At 33.1% G+C, this 12,607-nt stretch overlaps 1 protein-coding gene and 1 long non-coding RNA gene across 7 annotated transcripts in view; one reads left to right on the forward strand and one right to left on the reverse strand.

Annotated features, from left to right (window-relative positions):
• The window catches only part of als2b (alsin Rho guanine nucleotide exchange factor ALS2 b), a 64,946-nt gene that overhangs the window by 16,112 nt on the left and 36,227 nt on the right, over positions 1 to 12,607 (forward strand). For all 6 annotated transcript variants that reach the window (XM_009302176.5, XM_073953671.1, XM_009302175.5 and 3 more), the window contains 7 exons: positions 697 to 865; positions 3,465 to 3,561; positions 3,655 to 3,732; positions 5,827 to 6,021; positions 8,867 to 9,038; positions 10,106 to 10,295; positions 12,527 to 12,592. In XM_009302176.5, the coding sequence (XP_009300451.2) occupies positions 697 to 865; positions 3,465 to 3,561; positions 3,655 to 3,732; positions 5,827 to 6,021; positions 8,867 to 9,038; positions 10,106 to 10,295; positions 12,527 to 12,592 (967 nt within the window). The remainder of the gene's footprint in view (positions 1 to 696; positions 866 to 3,464; positions 3,562 to 3,654; positions 3,733 to 5,826; positions 6,022 to 8,866; positions 9,039 to 10,105; positions 10,296 to 12,526; positions 12,593 to 12,607) is intronic.
• On the reverse strand, positions 430 to 3,770 carry LOC141386183 (uncharacterized). Its single transcript, XR_012407651.1, has 2 exons — positions 2,263 to 3,770; positions 430 to 2,168 (listed from the first exon to the last, which is right to left on the reverse strand). It is a non-coding gene; the product is annotated as an uncharacterized lncRNA (long non-coding RNA).

The raw sequence follows: 12,607 nt of genomic DNA on the forward strand, positions 1-12,607 counted from the left end.
TAGAAATCTGATTAATACATTCAGAATGAACAGGATTCCTTAAATTATGGGTCACACGTTTCAAAAAGGTTTTATCAGGTAATTTTCATTATTGTATTTAGAAAACTGAATTAATTACAAACATTACATGAACAGCATTTATTAATCATAGTTTAACATTTGCTAATGCATGCACCTTAAATTAACATGAGCTAACAATGAGCAACTAACGTAAACTAACATAAACACTGTAATAAATATATTATTCATTGTTTGTTTATGTTAGGAAATTCATTAACTGACATTAATTAATACTGAGCTTTATTTAAGACTTTACTTTATTGCAAAGTCTTACCGAAATATGATTAAATATGGTGGGATTCCAATCTGATATGCACAAAAATAGGATTTGGTTTGTTGATTTGGACGATCTTTATAAGATCTACTGTTTGTATATAAATGAGTAAAATACAATACAAATGCATATTTATTTTTATCTCACATGATTTTATCACAATATATATCAATCAAATGTTTGAGCGGATGTTTGGTTAATATTAAAGCAGAAAAATCAGATTTGCACTTTGAACAATCTGAACAAGGCTTTTTGTCTTATTAGTACATGTAGAATACATTCAGGCTTTAGATATTAATGTTGCAGGTTTCTTTGAAGGTGTTTTGTGTTGTTGATTCTCTTTCTCCTTCACACTCTCTCAGTATCTCCTCGCCTCCTACGGAGAACAAGTCGCCCCCGTATGCGGGCTGTCCCGCTCGCTTCAGGTGGTATACCTGAGACTGATGCCCACCTGCCTTCCTTACAGACGGAGGTGTGGAGCTGGGGACAAGGCCAGGATGGACAACTTGGACATGGAGACCTCCTTCCCAGGTCAGAGTCTTTAACATCAGCGGGGAGCCATGTGTAGCTCCAGTCTTTCCTAACACGTTAGCAACTTAATACAATGTTAGCAACTTGTTAAAAGTGTTACTAATATCCAGAAACATGGTAAAATATGCTTGCAACATATGTTTTTGACTTATTCAAGCATTACAGATTTGTTAAAGCAAGTTCAGTTGTTAAAATAGTAGCATTTTAGTAGAACATGCTAAAATATGCTAACATTATGTCAAAAAAATGGCAGAAACATTCTACCAAGATCTTAAAACCTACTAATATTTTAAAACGTTAGTGTCACGGAAATGCTAAAAACATGCTAACATTTTGACTAAACAGGAATTGGCTACTGTATACTAGAACATGTTATTAATGTGCCTAGTAAAACAAATTGGCAAACATGCTAAAAATGCTAGCAACTTAGCTACTTGTTAGAACGTGCTAGCAATGTGATAAAATACAATAATGTCATGTTTAAATGTGCAGATTTACAAACCATAACAAAAAGAAAGATGCTAAAACATACTAGCAGTTTGCTAAGACATTTTGTTTACTTAATGCATTACAAACTTTGTAAACCATCTTAACAACTTACCATAATGTTAGCTTGTTACTTTTAACTTGTTAAAAGTGTTACCAACATCTAGAAACATGGCAAAACACACTTGCAACTTGTGTTATTTACTTATTTATGCTTTACAAAGTTGTTAAAACAAGCTACATTTGTTAAAACATGGTAGCATGTTGGTAGAATATGCTAATAATATGCAGAAAAATGGCAAAAACATTGTACCAAGATCTTAAAACATACTAATATTTTAATGTGTTAATGCGCATGAAAATGAGAAACAGGTGCCATTAGGATCTTTGAACATGTTAACTTTCCAGCTAAACAGAAATTGTTACCAGTATACTAGAACATGTTAGCAACATGACAGAGCATGCTAGTAACTTTCCTAATAAATTTAATTGGCAAACAAGCTAAAAATGCACGTAACTTCTTGAAATCTATAAGAAACAACAAAAAACATTAGCTACTTGTTAAAACATGCTAGCAATGTGATAAAAGACAATAATGTCATGTTTAAATGTGCAGGTAACAAACCATAACAAAAAGAAAATTGCTAAAACATACTAGCAGTTTGCTAAGACATTTTGTTTACTTAAGGCATTTCAAACTTCGTAAACCATCTTAACAACTTACCATAATGTTAGCAACTTATTAAAAGTGTTACCAACATCTAGAAACATGGCAAAACACACTTGCAACTTGTGATATTGACTTATTCATGCTTTACTATGTTGTTAAAACAAGCTACATTTGTTAAAACATGGTAGCATTTTGGTAGAATATGCTAATAATATGCAGAAAAATGGCAAAAACATTGTACCAAGATCTTAAAACATAATAATATTTTAATGTGTTAATAAAAAAATGCGAAACACATGCCATTAGGATCTTAGAACATGTTAACTTTCCAGCTAAACAGAAATTGTTACCAGTATACTTGAACATGTTAGCAACATGACAGAACATGCTAGTAACTTTTCTTATAAAACTAATTGGCAAAAAATGCTAGCAGTAGCAACTTGTTAAATTGTATAAGAAATGACAAAAACATTAGTTACTTGTTAAAACATGCTAGCAATGTGATAAAACATGTTAAAGTCTTGTTTAAATGCGCAGGTAACAAACCATAATAAAAGAGTAAAATGCTAAAACATGACAAACGCCTTAAAACATCGTAGCAACTTACTAAAATATTAGCAACTTGTTAAAAGTGTTACCAACATCTAGACACATCGTAAACCATCCTAGCAACTTGTGTTATTGACTTATTCATGCATTATGAATTTGTAAAAAAAAGCTTCATTTGTTAAAACATAATAGCATTTTACTAGAACATGCTAAAATATACCAATAATGTTCAGAAAAATGTCAGAAACATTGTACCAAGATCTTAAAACATACTTATTTTTGAAAACCAAATATAAGCCATTGTTAACCAGGTGTCAGTACATGCTAGCATTGTGTAATATTTGTTAGCAAATTAAACATACTTGAGCAATACAAGCTTATAGTAATGGCTAACTTGTTAAAAATTAGTAACATTAGGAAGTTGTTCAAATGTAGCAGAATTGGGCTAAAACATGTTAGCAACTTGTTGAATTGTGCTAACAACATGTTAAAATGTGCAAAGTAATTGCTAAAAGATGTTAGCATCTTGGTATACCATGTAAGAAATATGCTAGTTGTGTGAAAAGCAAGCTGGAAACATGCTAGCAGCACGTTACAAATGCTAGCAATGTGTCTTTTGTGGTTAAAACATAAATAGGCGGTCCCAATTGCTCCAGAAGACATTTTCAATGCTGTTTTGCAGACAGAACTGTTAGACAGAAGTGTTAGGCATGATGATCACCTCCTTTCAGGTCAAGGTCTTTCCATCATCCATGGAGGCACAAGGAGCTCCAGTCACATCTCATGAGTTACATAACATTACAGGGTGTTCAATTTTTCATATGCTCTGCTAAAATGAGGACAATCTGTGGGAACTTAAATTAGTGATTTGTTTGTCTTTCTGTTTATTTTTAGACTGCAGCCTGATTGTGTAAAGAGTCTAAATGGTAAGGAGGTGCTGAAAGTGGCTGCAGGGGCTCATCACTCTCTCGCTCTGACAGCACAGTCACAGGTGATACAGTTCGCTTAGCTGTTACTCTTCTGTTGCCTGGCGAGTCTGTATCATATTAATCCGCCTGTAATGTGTGTGCGATGTGTGTGGCAGGTTTTCTCCTGGGGTTGTAACACTTCTGGACAGCTGGGACACATGGAATCGCCCACCACCTTCCCTCACTTGACCAAGGTATTTGTACACATTTGCATAAAAGAGAACAAAATTACAAAAGCAGAAATAAAATGTCACAAGGCATGGCACTCTGGCTTTTGAAGGGTTTTAAGTTTGACAGATTTTATTTTAGCAAATAAATTGACTCCCTGTAAGCTTAAAAGAAAAATCTTGGCAATTTTTGAGCCTTAATGAAGTAGTGAAGAAGGATTAATTATATTGTTATAATATTTAACTCATTTAATGCGGAAGAAACCGGAGCCACTAGAGAAAACCCATGCCATCACGGGAGAACTCCACACAGAAATGCCAACTGACCCAGCCGGGACTAAAACCTGCGACCTTCTTGCTGTGAGGCGACAGTGCTATCCATGGAGCCACCGTGTTTCCCCAATGTTTAACTCATAATATTGAAATTACATTTAATTATATTTCTTTTACCTATTTATATGTACATTTATACCTATTTAATTTTATGAAAATAGTATTTCTAAAATTGTAGTTCATTTACTTTTAAATTATGCTTTAAAAATTTGTTTAAATTAAGTCATTCTAATTGTATAACATCAACTACGATTACAAAACAGAAAAAGTTTGTATTTGCACAATTAAAAATACGATAATTTCTCCTCCTTTGAGGTCAGCGCATAAAACATTTTTGCAGTTGAAAAACAAACAGCAACAAAAAAAAGGCAAACATCAGCTTTTCACTGTGCTCACAAGCTTGGATTAATGTATCCTCAAAATGTTTCTATCAACTAAAAATCATTCATTCACTCATTTTCTTTTCGGCTTAGTCCCTTGATTAATCAGGGGTCGCCACAGCGAAATAAACTGCGAACTTAGCCAGAACATGTTTTCACGCAGTGGATGCCCTTCCAGCTGCAACCCATCTCTGGGAAACACATATACAATTCCATTCACAAACATACACTACGGACAATTTAGCTTACCCAATTCCCCTATACCTCATGTCTTTGGACTTGTGGGGGAAACCAGACATGCAGAACATGCAAACTCCACACAGAAATGCCAACTGACCCAGCTGAGGCTCGAACCAGCGACCTTCTTGCTTTGAGGCGAGAGCTCTACCCACTGCGCCACCGTGCTGTCCCATACTCACAATTTTTAATTTTTTTTTTCACAATGGCAATGACCTATATAATGTCTATAGGAAAGTTGCATATGCAAAAAAAATCACAACAACTGGATATCAATTGTGATTGCATTGCTTTACCAGTGTCAGTTTACTACCTTATACCAGTAAATGAAGTTTAGTTCATTAAGGTCCCTGCCAGTTGCCAAATTTGTAAGGACAACATATGGATTTATCAAATATTAAATAAAAAAAATTCTATTTAACTTTTAATATACAGTTTTTTGTGAATTTTACTTATTTATTTCTATATAAAGTTAAAGTCAGAGTTATTAGCCCCCCCTGTTTATTTTTTTCCCCAATTTCTGTTTAACGGAGAGCAGATTTTTCAACACATTTCTAATCATAATAGTTTTAATAACTAATTTCTAATAACTGATTTATTTAATCTTTGCCATGATGATAGTAAATAATATTTGACTAGATATTTTTCAAGACACTTCTATACAGCTTAAAGTGGCATTTAAAGGCTTAACTAGGTAATTAGGTTAACTAGGCAGGTTAGGGTAATTAGGCAAGTCATTGTGTAACGATGGTTTGTTCTGTAGAAACAATATAGCTTAAAGGGGCTAATAATTTTGACCCTAAAATGGTTTTTAAAAAATTAAAAACTGCTTTTATTCCTTTTAAACCAAACAAGACTTTCTCTAGAAGAAAAAACATTATCAGACATACTGTGAAAATTTCCTTGCTCTGTAACATAATTTGAAAAATATTTAAAAAAGACAAACAAATTCAAAGGGGGGCTAATAATTCTGACTTCAACTGTATATGTTTGTGTGTCATCTCTTTATGAAACATGAAGTTGTTCTTATCATGTAAAATTTTTATGTATATTGATCTTACTATGAAATTGCCATAAGTGCCTGATGTGTCAATAAATGAATGAAAGAATGGACAACATCCAGATTCCTGACTGTTTTGCTTTTTGTTTCTCCTCTTTTGTCTTTGCGCAGCTGTCAGATGGGATTCGTGTGTGGGATATTGGGGCAGGTCAGCAGCACACTCTCTTATTGGCTGACGGAGACTGTATTCAGCCAATCCTGTACTACAGCGGACAGCAGGTGAAGGAGGTGCCGGAGCCAACAGAGGAAGAGGAGCAGACTGCAGAATACACGCAACAACCTGTGCTGCTGCCCTTCTGTATGAATGTAAGCAAGTCTTCTCATCATCAACATCACTTTAAATCATTTTTTTGTAGGGAAAGTCGATTAATCGATAAAAAAATTGCAGTCTAGATTCAAATACTGCTGCAGTGTTAAATATAAACGGTCACAATTTTCATCTTTAATATTCCTTCAATAATCAAACTGTACATTTAAATCTGCGTTAGAACCAGAGAGTCATTTCTACCAGCATTATTATTATTTCCTATACTGAAGTTTTAATTATCACAAAAGTACTGGAATAATAGTTATGTTATGAACACTGAACATGAACATGAAGATTTAGTATACATAAAGGCTTAAATTTGAAGACAGCTTAATGGTTCAAATAAAGATTGTTAGCACTTACAATAGGTGATTGAAAGCTACTATTAAAATGTATTTATTGCAGAAAACATTTTAATAGATTTTTCATAAATTTTGATAAAAGTTTTAATTAAATTAAGGTTTTTATTATTAAGAGGAAATAAAATCCAAAACTACATAGCAATGTATAAAAAAAAAACCTTTGCACTAAAATATCATGAAGGAGAACATCTGGCCCACTGTTGGTGACCTCAAGATGAAGCGAACTTGGGTTTTGCAGCAGGACGATATTGCAAAATTAAAAACAAAATGAAGACTTTGGAGTGGCCTAGTCATAGTCCTCACCTGAATCCAATTGAGATGCTGTGGCATGACATTAAAATGGTGGTTTGTGCTCAAAATCCTTTATTGTGGCTGAATTCCAACAATTCTAAATGGAGGAATGACCAAAATTTGGAGTCAAAATTGTAGACTTTGGAGTGGCCTAGTCATAGTCCTGACCTGAATCCAAATGAGATGCTGAGGCATGACATTAAAAAGTTGGTTTGTGTTTAAATATCCTTCATTGTGGCTGAATTGCAACAATTCTGAAAAGATGAATGACCAAAATTTGGAGTCTAAATTGTAGACTTTGGAGTGGCCTAGTCATAGTCCTGACCTGAATCCAATTGAGATGCTGTGGCATGACATTAAAATGGCGGTTTGTGCTCAAAATCCTTTATTGTGGCTGAATTCCAACAATTCTGAATGGAGGAATGACCAAAATTTGGAGTCAAAATTGTAGACTTTGGAGTGGCCTAGTCATAGTCCTGACCTGAATCCAAATGAGAAGCTGTGGCATGACATTAAAAAGTTGGTTTGTGTTTAAATATCCTTCATTGTGGCTGAATTGCAACAATTCTGAAAAGATGAATGACCAAAATTTGGAGTCTAAATTGTAGACTTTGGAGTGGCCTAGTCATAGTCCTGACCTGAATCCAATTAAGATGCTGTGGCATGACATTAAAATGGTGGTTTGTTCTCAAAATCCTTTATTGTGGCTGAATTCCAACAATTCTAAATGGAGGAATGACCAAAATTTGGAGTCAAAATTGTAGACTTTGGAGTGGCCTAGTCATAGTCCTGACCTGAATCCAAATGAGATGCTGAGGCATGACATTAAAAAGTTGGTTTGTGTTTAAATATCCTTCATTGTGGCTGAATTGCAACAATTCTGAAAAGATGAATGACCAAAATTTGGAGTCTAAATTGTAGACTTTGGAGTGGCCTAGTCATAGTCCTGACCTGAATCCAATTGAGATGCTGTGGCATGACATTAAAATGGTGGTTTGTGCTCAAAATCCTTTATTGTGGCTGAATTCCAACAATTCTGAATGGAGGAATGACCAAAATTTGGAGTCAAAATTGTAGACTTTGGAGTGGCCTAGTCATAGTCCTGACCTGAATCCAAATGAGAAGCTGTGGCATGACATTAAAAAGTTGGTTTGTGTTTAAATATCCTTCATTGTGGCTGAATTGCAACAATTCTGAAAAGATGAATGACCAAAATTTGGAGTCTAAATTGTAGACTTTGGAGTGGCCTAGTCATAGTCCTGACCTGAATCCAATTGAGATGCTGTGGCATGACATTAAAATGGTGGTTTGTGCTCAAAATCCTTTATTGTGGCTGAATTCCAACAATTCTAAATGGAGGAATGACCAAAATTTGGAGTCAAAATTGTAGACTTTGGAGTGGCCTAGTCATAGTCCTGACCTGAATCCAAATGAGATGCTGAGGCATGACATTAAAAAGTTGGTTTGTGTTTAAATATCCTTCATTGTGGCTGAATTGCAACAATTCTGAAAAGATGAATGACCAAAATTTGGAGTCTAAATTGTAGACTTTGGAATGGCCTAGTCATAGTCCTGACCTGAATCCAAATGAGAAGCTGTGGCATGACATTAAAAAGTTGGTTTGTGTTTAAATATCCTTCATTGTGGCTGAATTGCAACAATTCTGAAAAGATGAATGACCAAAATTTGGAGTCTAAATTGTAGACTTTGGAGTGGCCTAGTCATAGTCCTGACCTGAATCCAATTGAGATGCTGTGGCATGACATTAAAAAAGGTGGTTTGTGTTAAAATCCTTTATTGTGGCTGAATTGCAACAATTCTGAAAAGATGAATGACCAAAATTTGAAGTCAAAACTTTAGACTTTGGAGTGGCCTAGTCGTAGTTCTGATCTGAATCCAATTGAGATGCTGTGGCATGATATTAAAAAGGTGGTATGTGCTCAAAAATTCTTCATTGTGACTGAACTCCAACAATTTTGAAAAGAAGACTCGGCCAAAATTCCTCCACAGTGCTGTAACAGACTCATTGCAAGTTATTGAAAATGCTTGGTTGCAGTTGTTGCTGCTAAGGGGGATCAACCAAAATTGTTCCCTGATTGTTTCAATTATTATTGTATTATAAATTCTTTACCTCGATGTGGTGTTATCACTATTGTTTGAGTTGACTCTACATGATCTTTTTGTGTTGCAGTTGGGCTATGTAAGCAGTGTGTATGCAGGTGGACGGACGTGTGCAGCGCTGACGGATTGTAATGTCATGGGTTTTATTGCTAGTCTGCATGAGCTGGCGGCTGCAGAGAGAAAATATTACTGCAAACTCAGCAATATCAAGAGTCTTCTGCTCCAGCCATTGCTCAAGCTGGGTATGACTGTGTGTGACAATTGCTTGTTTTGTACACTGATTTAGACCTTTATTTGCATCTTCATTATAGCCCTGGAAATCTACACAAGTATCGTCTTATTCAGCGGCACGTTTAGTGGAAGTAAAACAGCTGAAATCAATGCTTAGTATATGCAAACACTGTTGTTAACTATATATATATATATATATATATATATATATATATATATATATATATATATATATATATATATATATATATATATATATATATATATATATATTGAAATATTTATATTGATATATATATATATATTTAATTTAAAATGAAAAATGTAATATTAGCATCAAGTGTATTACCCTTAACTAAAACTATAAACATTTAACATATAAAAATATAGCATATAAACCATTTTACTAGAGATATTGAGTTTATGTGCTTACCAATGATATCTGTTGTTTAATTATAGCTCCATAATTGGCTGAAATATTAATTAATTGATATTGTCAAATTTGCATATTAGGAAAGCACCAAAAATGTTGCAATATTTAATTATAGTAGAATAAAATTAATCCAACTGTTTAAAATGAAAAAATATTACATAGAAATAAAAACAAATAAAATTAAATGATTCATGTAATTAATATAATATAATATAATAAAATATAATATAATAAAATAAAATAAAATAAAATATAATATAATATAATATAATATAATATAATATAATATATATAATATATATATATATATATATATATATATATATATATATATATATATATATATATATATACATAATATAATACATTATAATTACATAATAAAATATATATATATATACATATATATATATATATATATATATATATATATATATATATATATATATATATATATATATATATATATATATATATATATATATATATATATATATATATATAATACATTATGATAACATAAAATATAATAAAATATTTTATATAATACAGTATAAATACATTACTTTCCTGTATATCTGATTAACAGTTTGATCTTTTTTATTCTCATTTTTATTATTATTTTTTTTTTACATTTATGTTTAGATTCTCTAAGCTCTGCCCTGGGTCAGTCATCTGCAGGGCTGTTGCAGAATCTGATTGGTCGATTGAGTCGACTGTCTCAGCTCACGGGTCAAAACTCGGCCTCTCTGACCTCGTTCCTGCAGCGTTCACGAGACATCCGAGGTCTTGTTATTCTTGAAGATGCACATCTGTTCCTGGACACATATTCAGAGTAAGTATAAAGCACAAACACACAATTAAGCAGTCTAAATAAACTGGTTACTACTACAGATCGAATAACTGTTTTTACCCCTGTGCTCATTAAAGAGGACATATGTTGGGAAACAGCAATTAAATGGTTAACTGTGCTGTTTTAACATACTCTAAATTTCGTAACATAAAATAGTTTCTTCAGTCCATCAACACTGGTTTACTTGAAAAAAAAAATGATTTTAAGTTTAAATTTATGACATCACAGTTAAGACTATATCAAAAAAGATCTTTTTTTGTTTTTACATTCAGCTTCCTGTAGTGTGCAATGTTGCTTTTTTAGCATAAAAAAGGTCTGTAAAGTTACAAAGCACAAATATTTTTTGCAACACACTTTTTTTTTGGAAAGGAGTGGAGAAAAACAGCTCATTTGCATTTAAAGAGACACACAAAAAATATGTGATGTTTTCCTTCTGCTAAAAATTGGAATTTACAACATGATAATAAATTATCCATTAGGTATTTCGAGATGAAACTTCAGGCATATTTTGGGGACACAATAACAGTTATTCTACACAAAAAGCATATGACAACTGCTAATCTAAAAATCAGAATACTTTAACTTGTAGTGTCTCAATTAGTTTTAAATTAAGTTTATCAGACAATATCTCAGTGGTCCTATTAAGTGGTTTTAGATGATCATAAATTTAGGCTTAGGCTTAACAATTTTTTAAAGAGAAGTCATGATTTTATAAGAATGAAAAACTTTGATTCAGAATCTGATAATTTTATTCAGTTCTGAATGTGTGAGGTCCTAGAAAACCTTTAAATGCCATTGAGTTTTAATTGATGAAACTTAGTAAAACTTATAGACTGTAAAAAAAATGGACATAGTATCCGTGACGTCACCCATAGGTTTCTAAAGAGCGCAAATGAAGCTACGAGTGGGTGTGGCCAACCATCGGCATAGAGCTACAGATGCCTGCTAGCATTTTGCTTTGACAGACTTTTCTTTGGGAGAAACGCTTAATAGTTCATTACCTGCGACTCATTTTTGTTCTGACCACATGTGCTTGCTTGTATACTATATAAAGTGTTTAGTCTTTTAAAACACTGTTGTAATACATTGAGCCACTGAGCATTGTTTTTATGATGTTTTTCTACAGGAGGAAAATGCAAATTACTTCCAAACACTTCAAATATAGTTTGTGTTAGTAAATGCAAGTCTAATTATGAAATCCAGGCATAACACTGTATGACAATACTTGAGATGACTGTTCTAGAGCCTACAGCTATTCAACCTGTCAGATTCTGGAGTGCATTACAGGTCTAAAGAAAAATATAAATGATAAATGATCTTAAATAAAACAAATACATTTATAGAGATGGTGTATACAGTAAGTATATAATTTCACTCACCTGTGAAATGGAGGCCACGTGAATGGTTTGTGAGCACAATTAAGTGCACACAGCATGCCATATCATCTGATAATTATAAGAAATAATTCCAAAAGGCAACTGACTGTGTAAAGCCACATAAAACAAAACAAAAATACAATGTAGATGCCGAGTTCAGCGGCTAATCAGCCGGAATCAGATGAGGTGAAGTGACGGTGACCAGCGAGACATAGCTGTCACTCAAGTGGCCACGCCTTTAATCAGGCAGACTTAATGTAACTTAGTATAAATGAAACGGATGAGTTCTAAAAAAAATTCACCCCCTCGTGGTTGTCATGAAGGTAATATTAGCTATATGAACCAAAATTGTTCTTTGTACAAGGCTATAAACACTTTTTTTTCTGCTGTAAAGCTGGCCATTTTAACAGTGGGCTCAAAAAATCTGCTCTATTATGGAGCCAGGACTAGTGGAATTTTGATGAATTGCAGTTTTAGTTACTTCCGTATAAACTTTGTGAGGGAGAGCGGGAGGATGCCTTCCGATAAAACCCTAAAATATCATGGGATTCTCTGTTGAAATTTTTCTTTGGAATCTCTTTGCAGCCACGTGAAGGGATAGTTCACCCTCACATAAAAATTCTGTCATCAGTTAATAACCCTTGACTTGTTCTAAGCCAGTTTAAGATTTTGGGTTCAACGGAACAAAAAAATAAACAACTTTTTAAAACGTACTAAAATGAAAACATTCTAAAATCAACTTATATAAACACCTTAATCATATTACTGCCTTATTTAGATCAAGGTAAATAATTTAATTTCTGATGTCCATGTAAACGCAGTCATTGTGTTCTACAGGTACTCTTCTGCAGTTGGTGATCTTTTAGTCATGGGAGGATTTCAAGCCCTTGTCAAACCTTGCCAGTAAGTGTGTCTGTG

The sequence above is a fragment of the Danio rerio genome, chromosome 6 (assembly GCF_049306965.1).
Source record: "Danio rerio strain Tuebingen ecotype United States chromosome 6, GRCz12tu, whole genome shotgun sequence".
NCBI classification, from domain to species: Eukaryota; Metazoa; Chordata; class Actinopteri; order Cypriniformes; family Danionidae; genus Danio; species Danio rerio.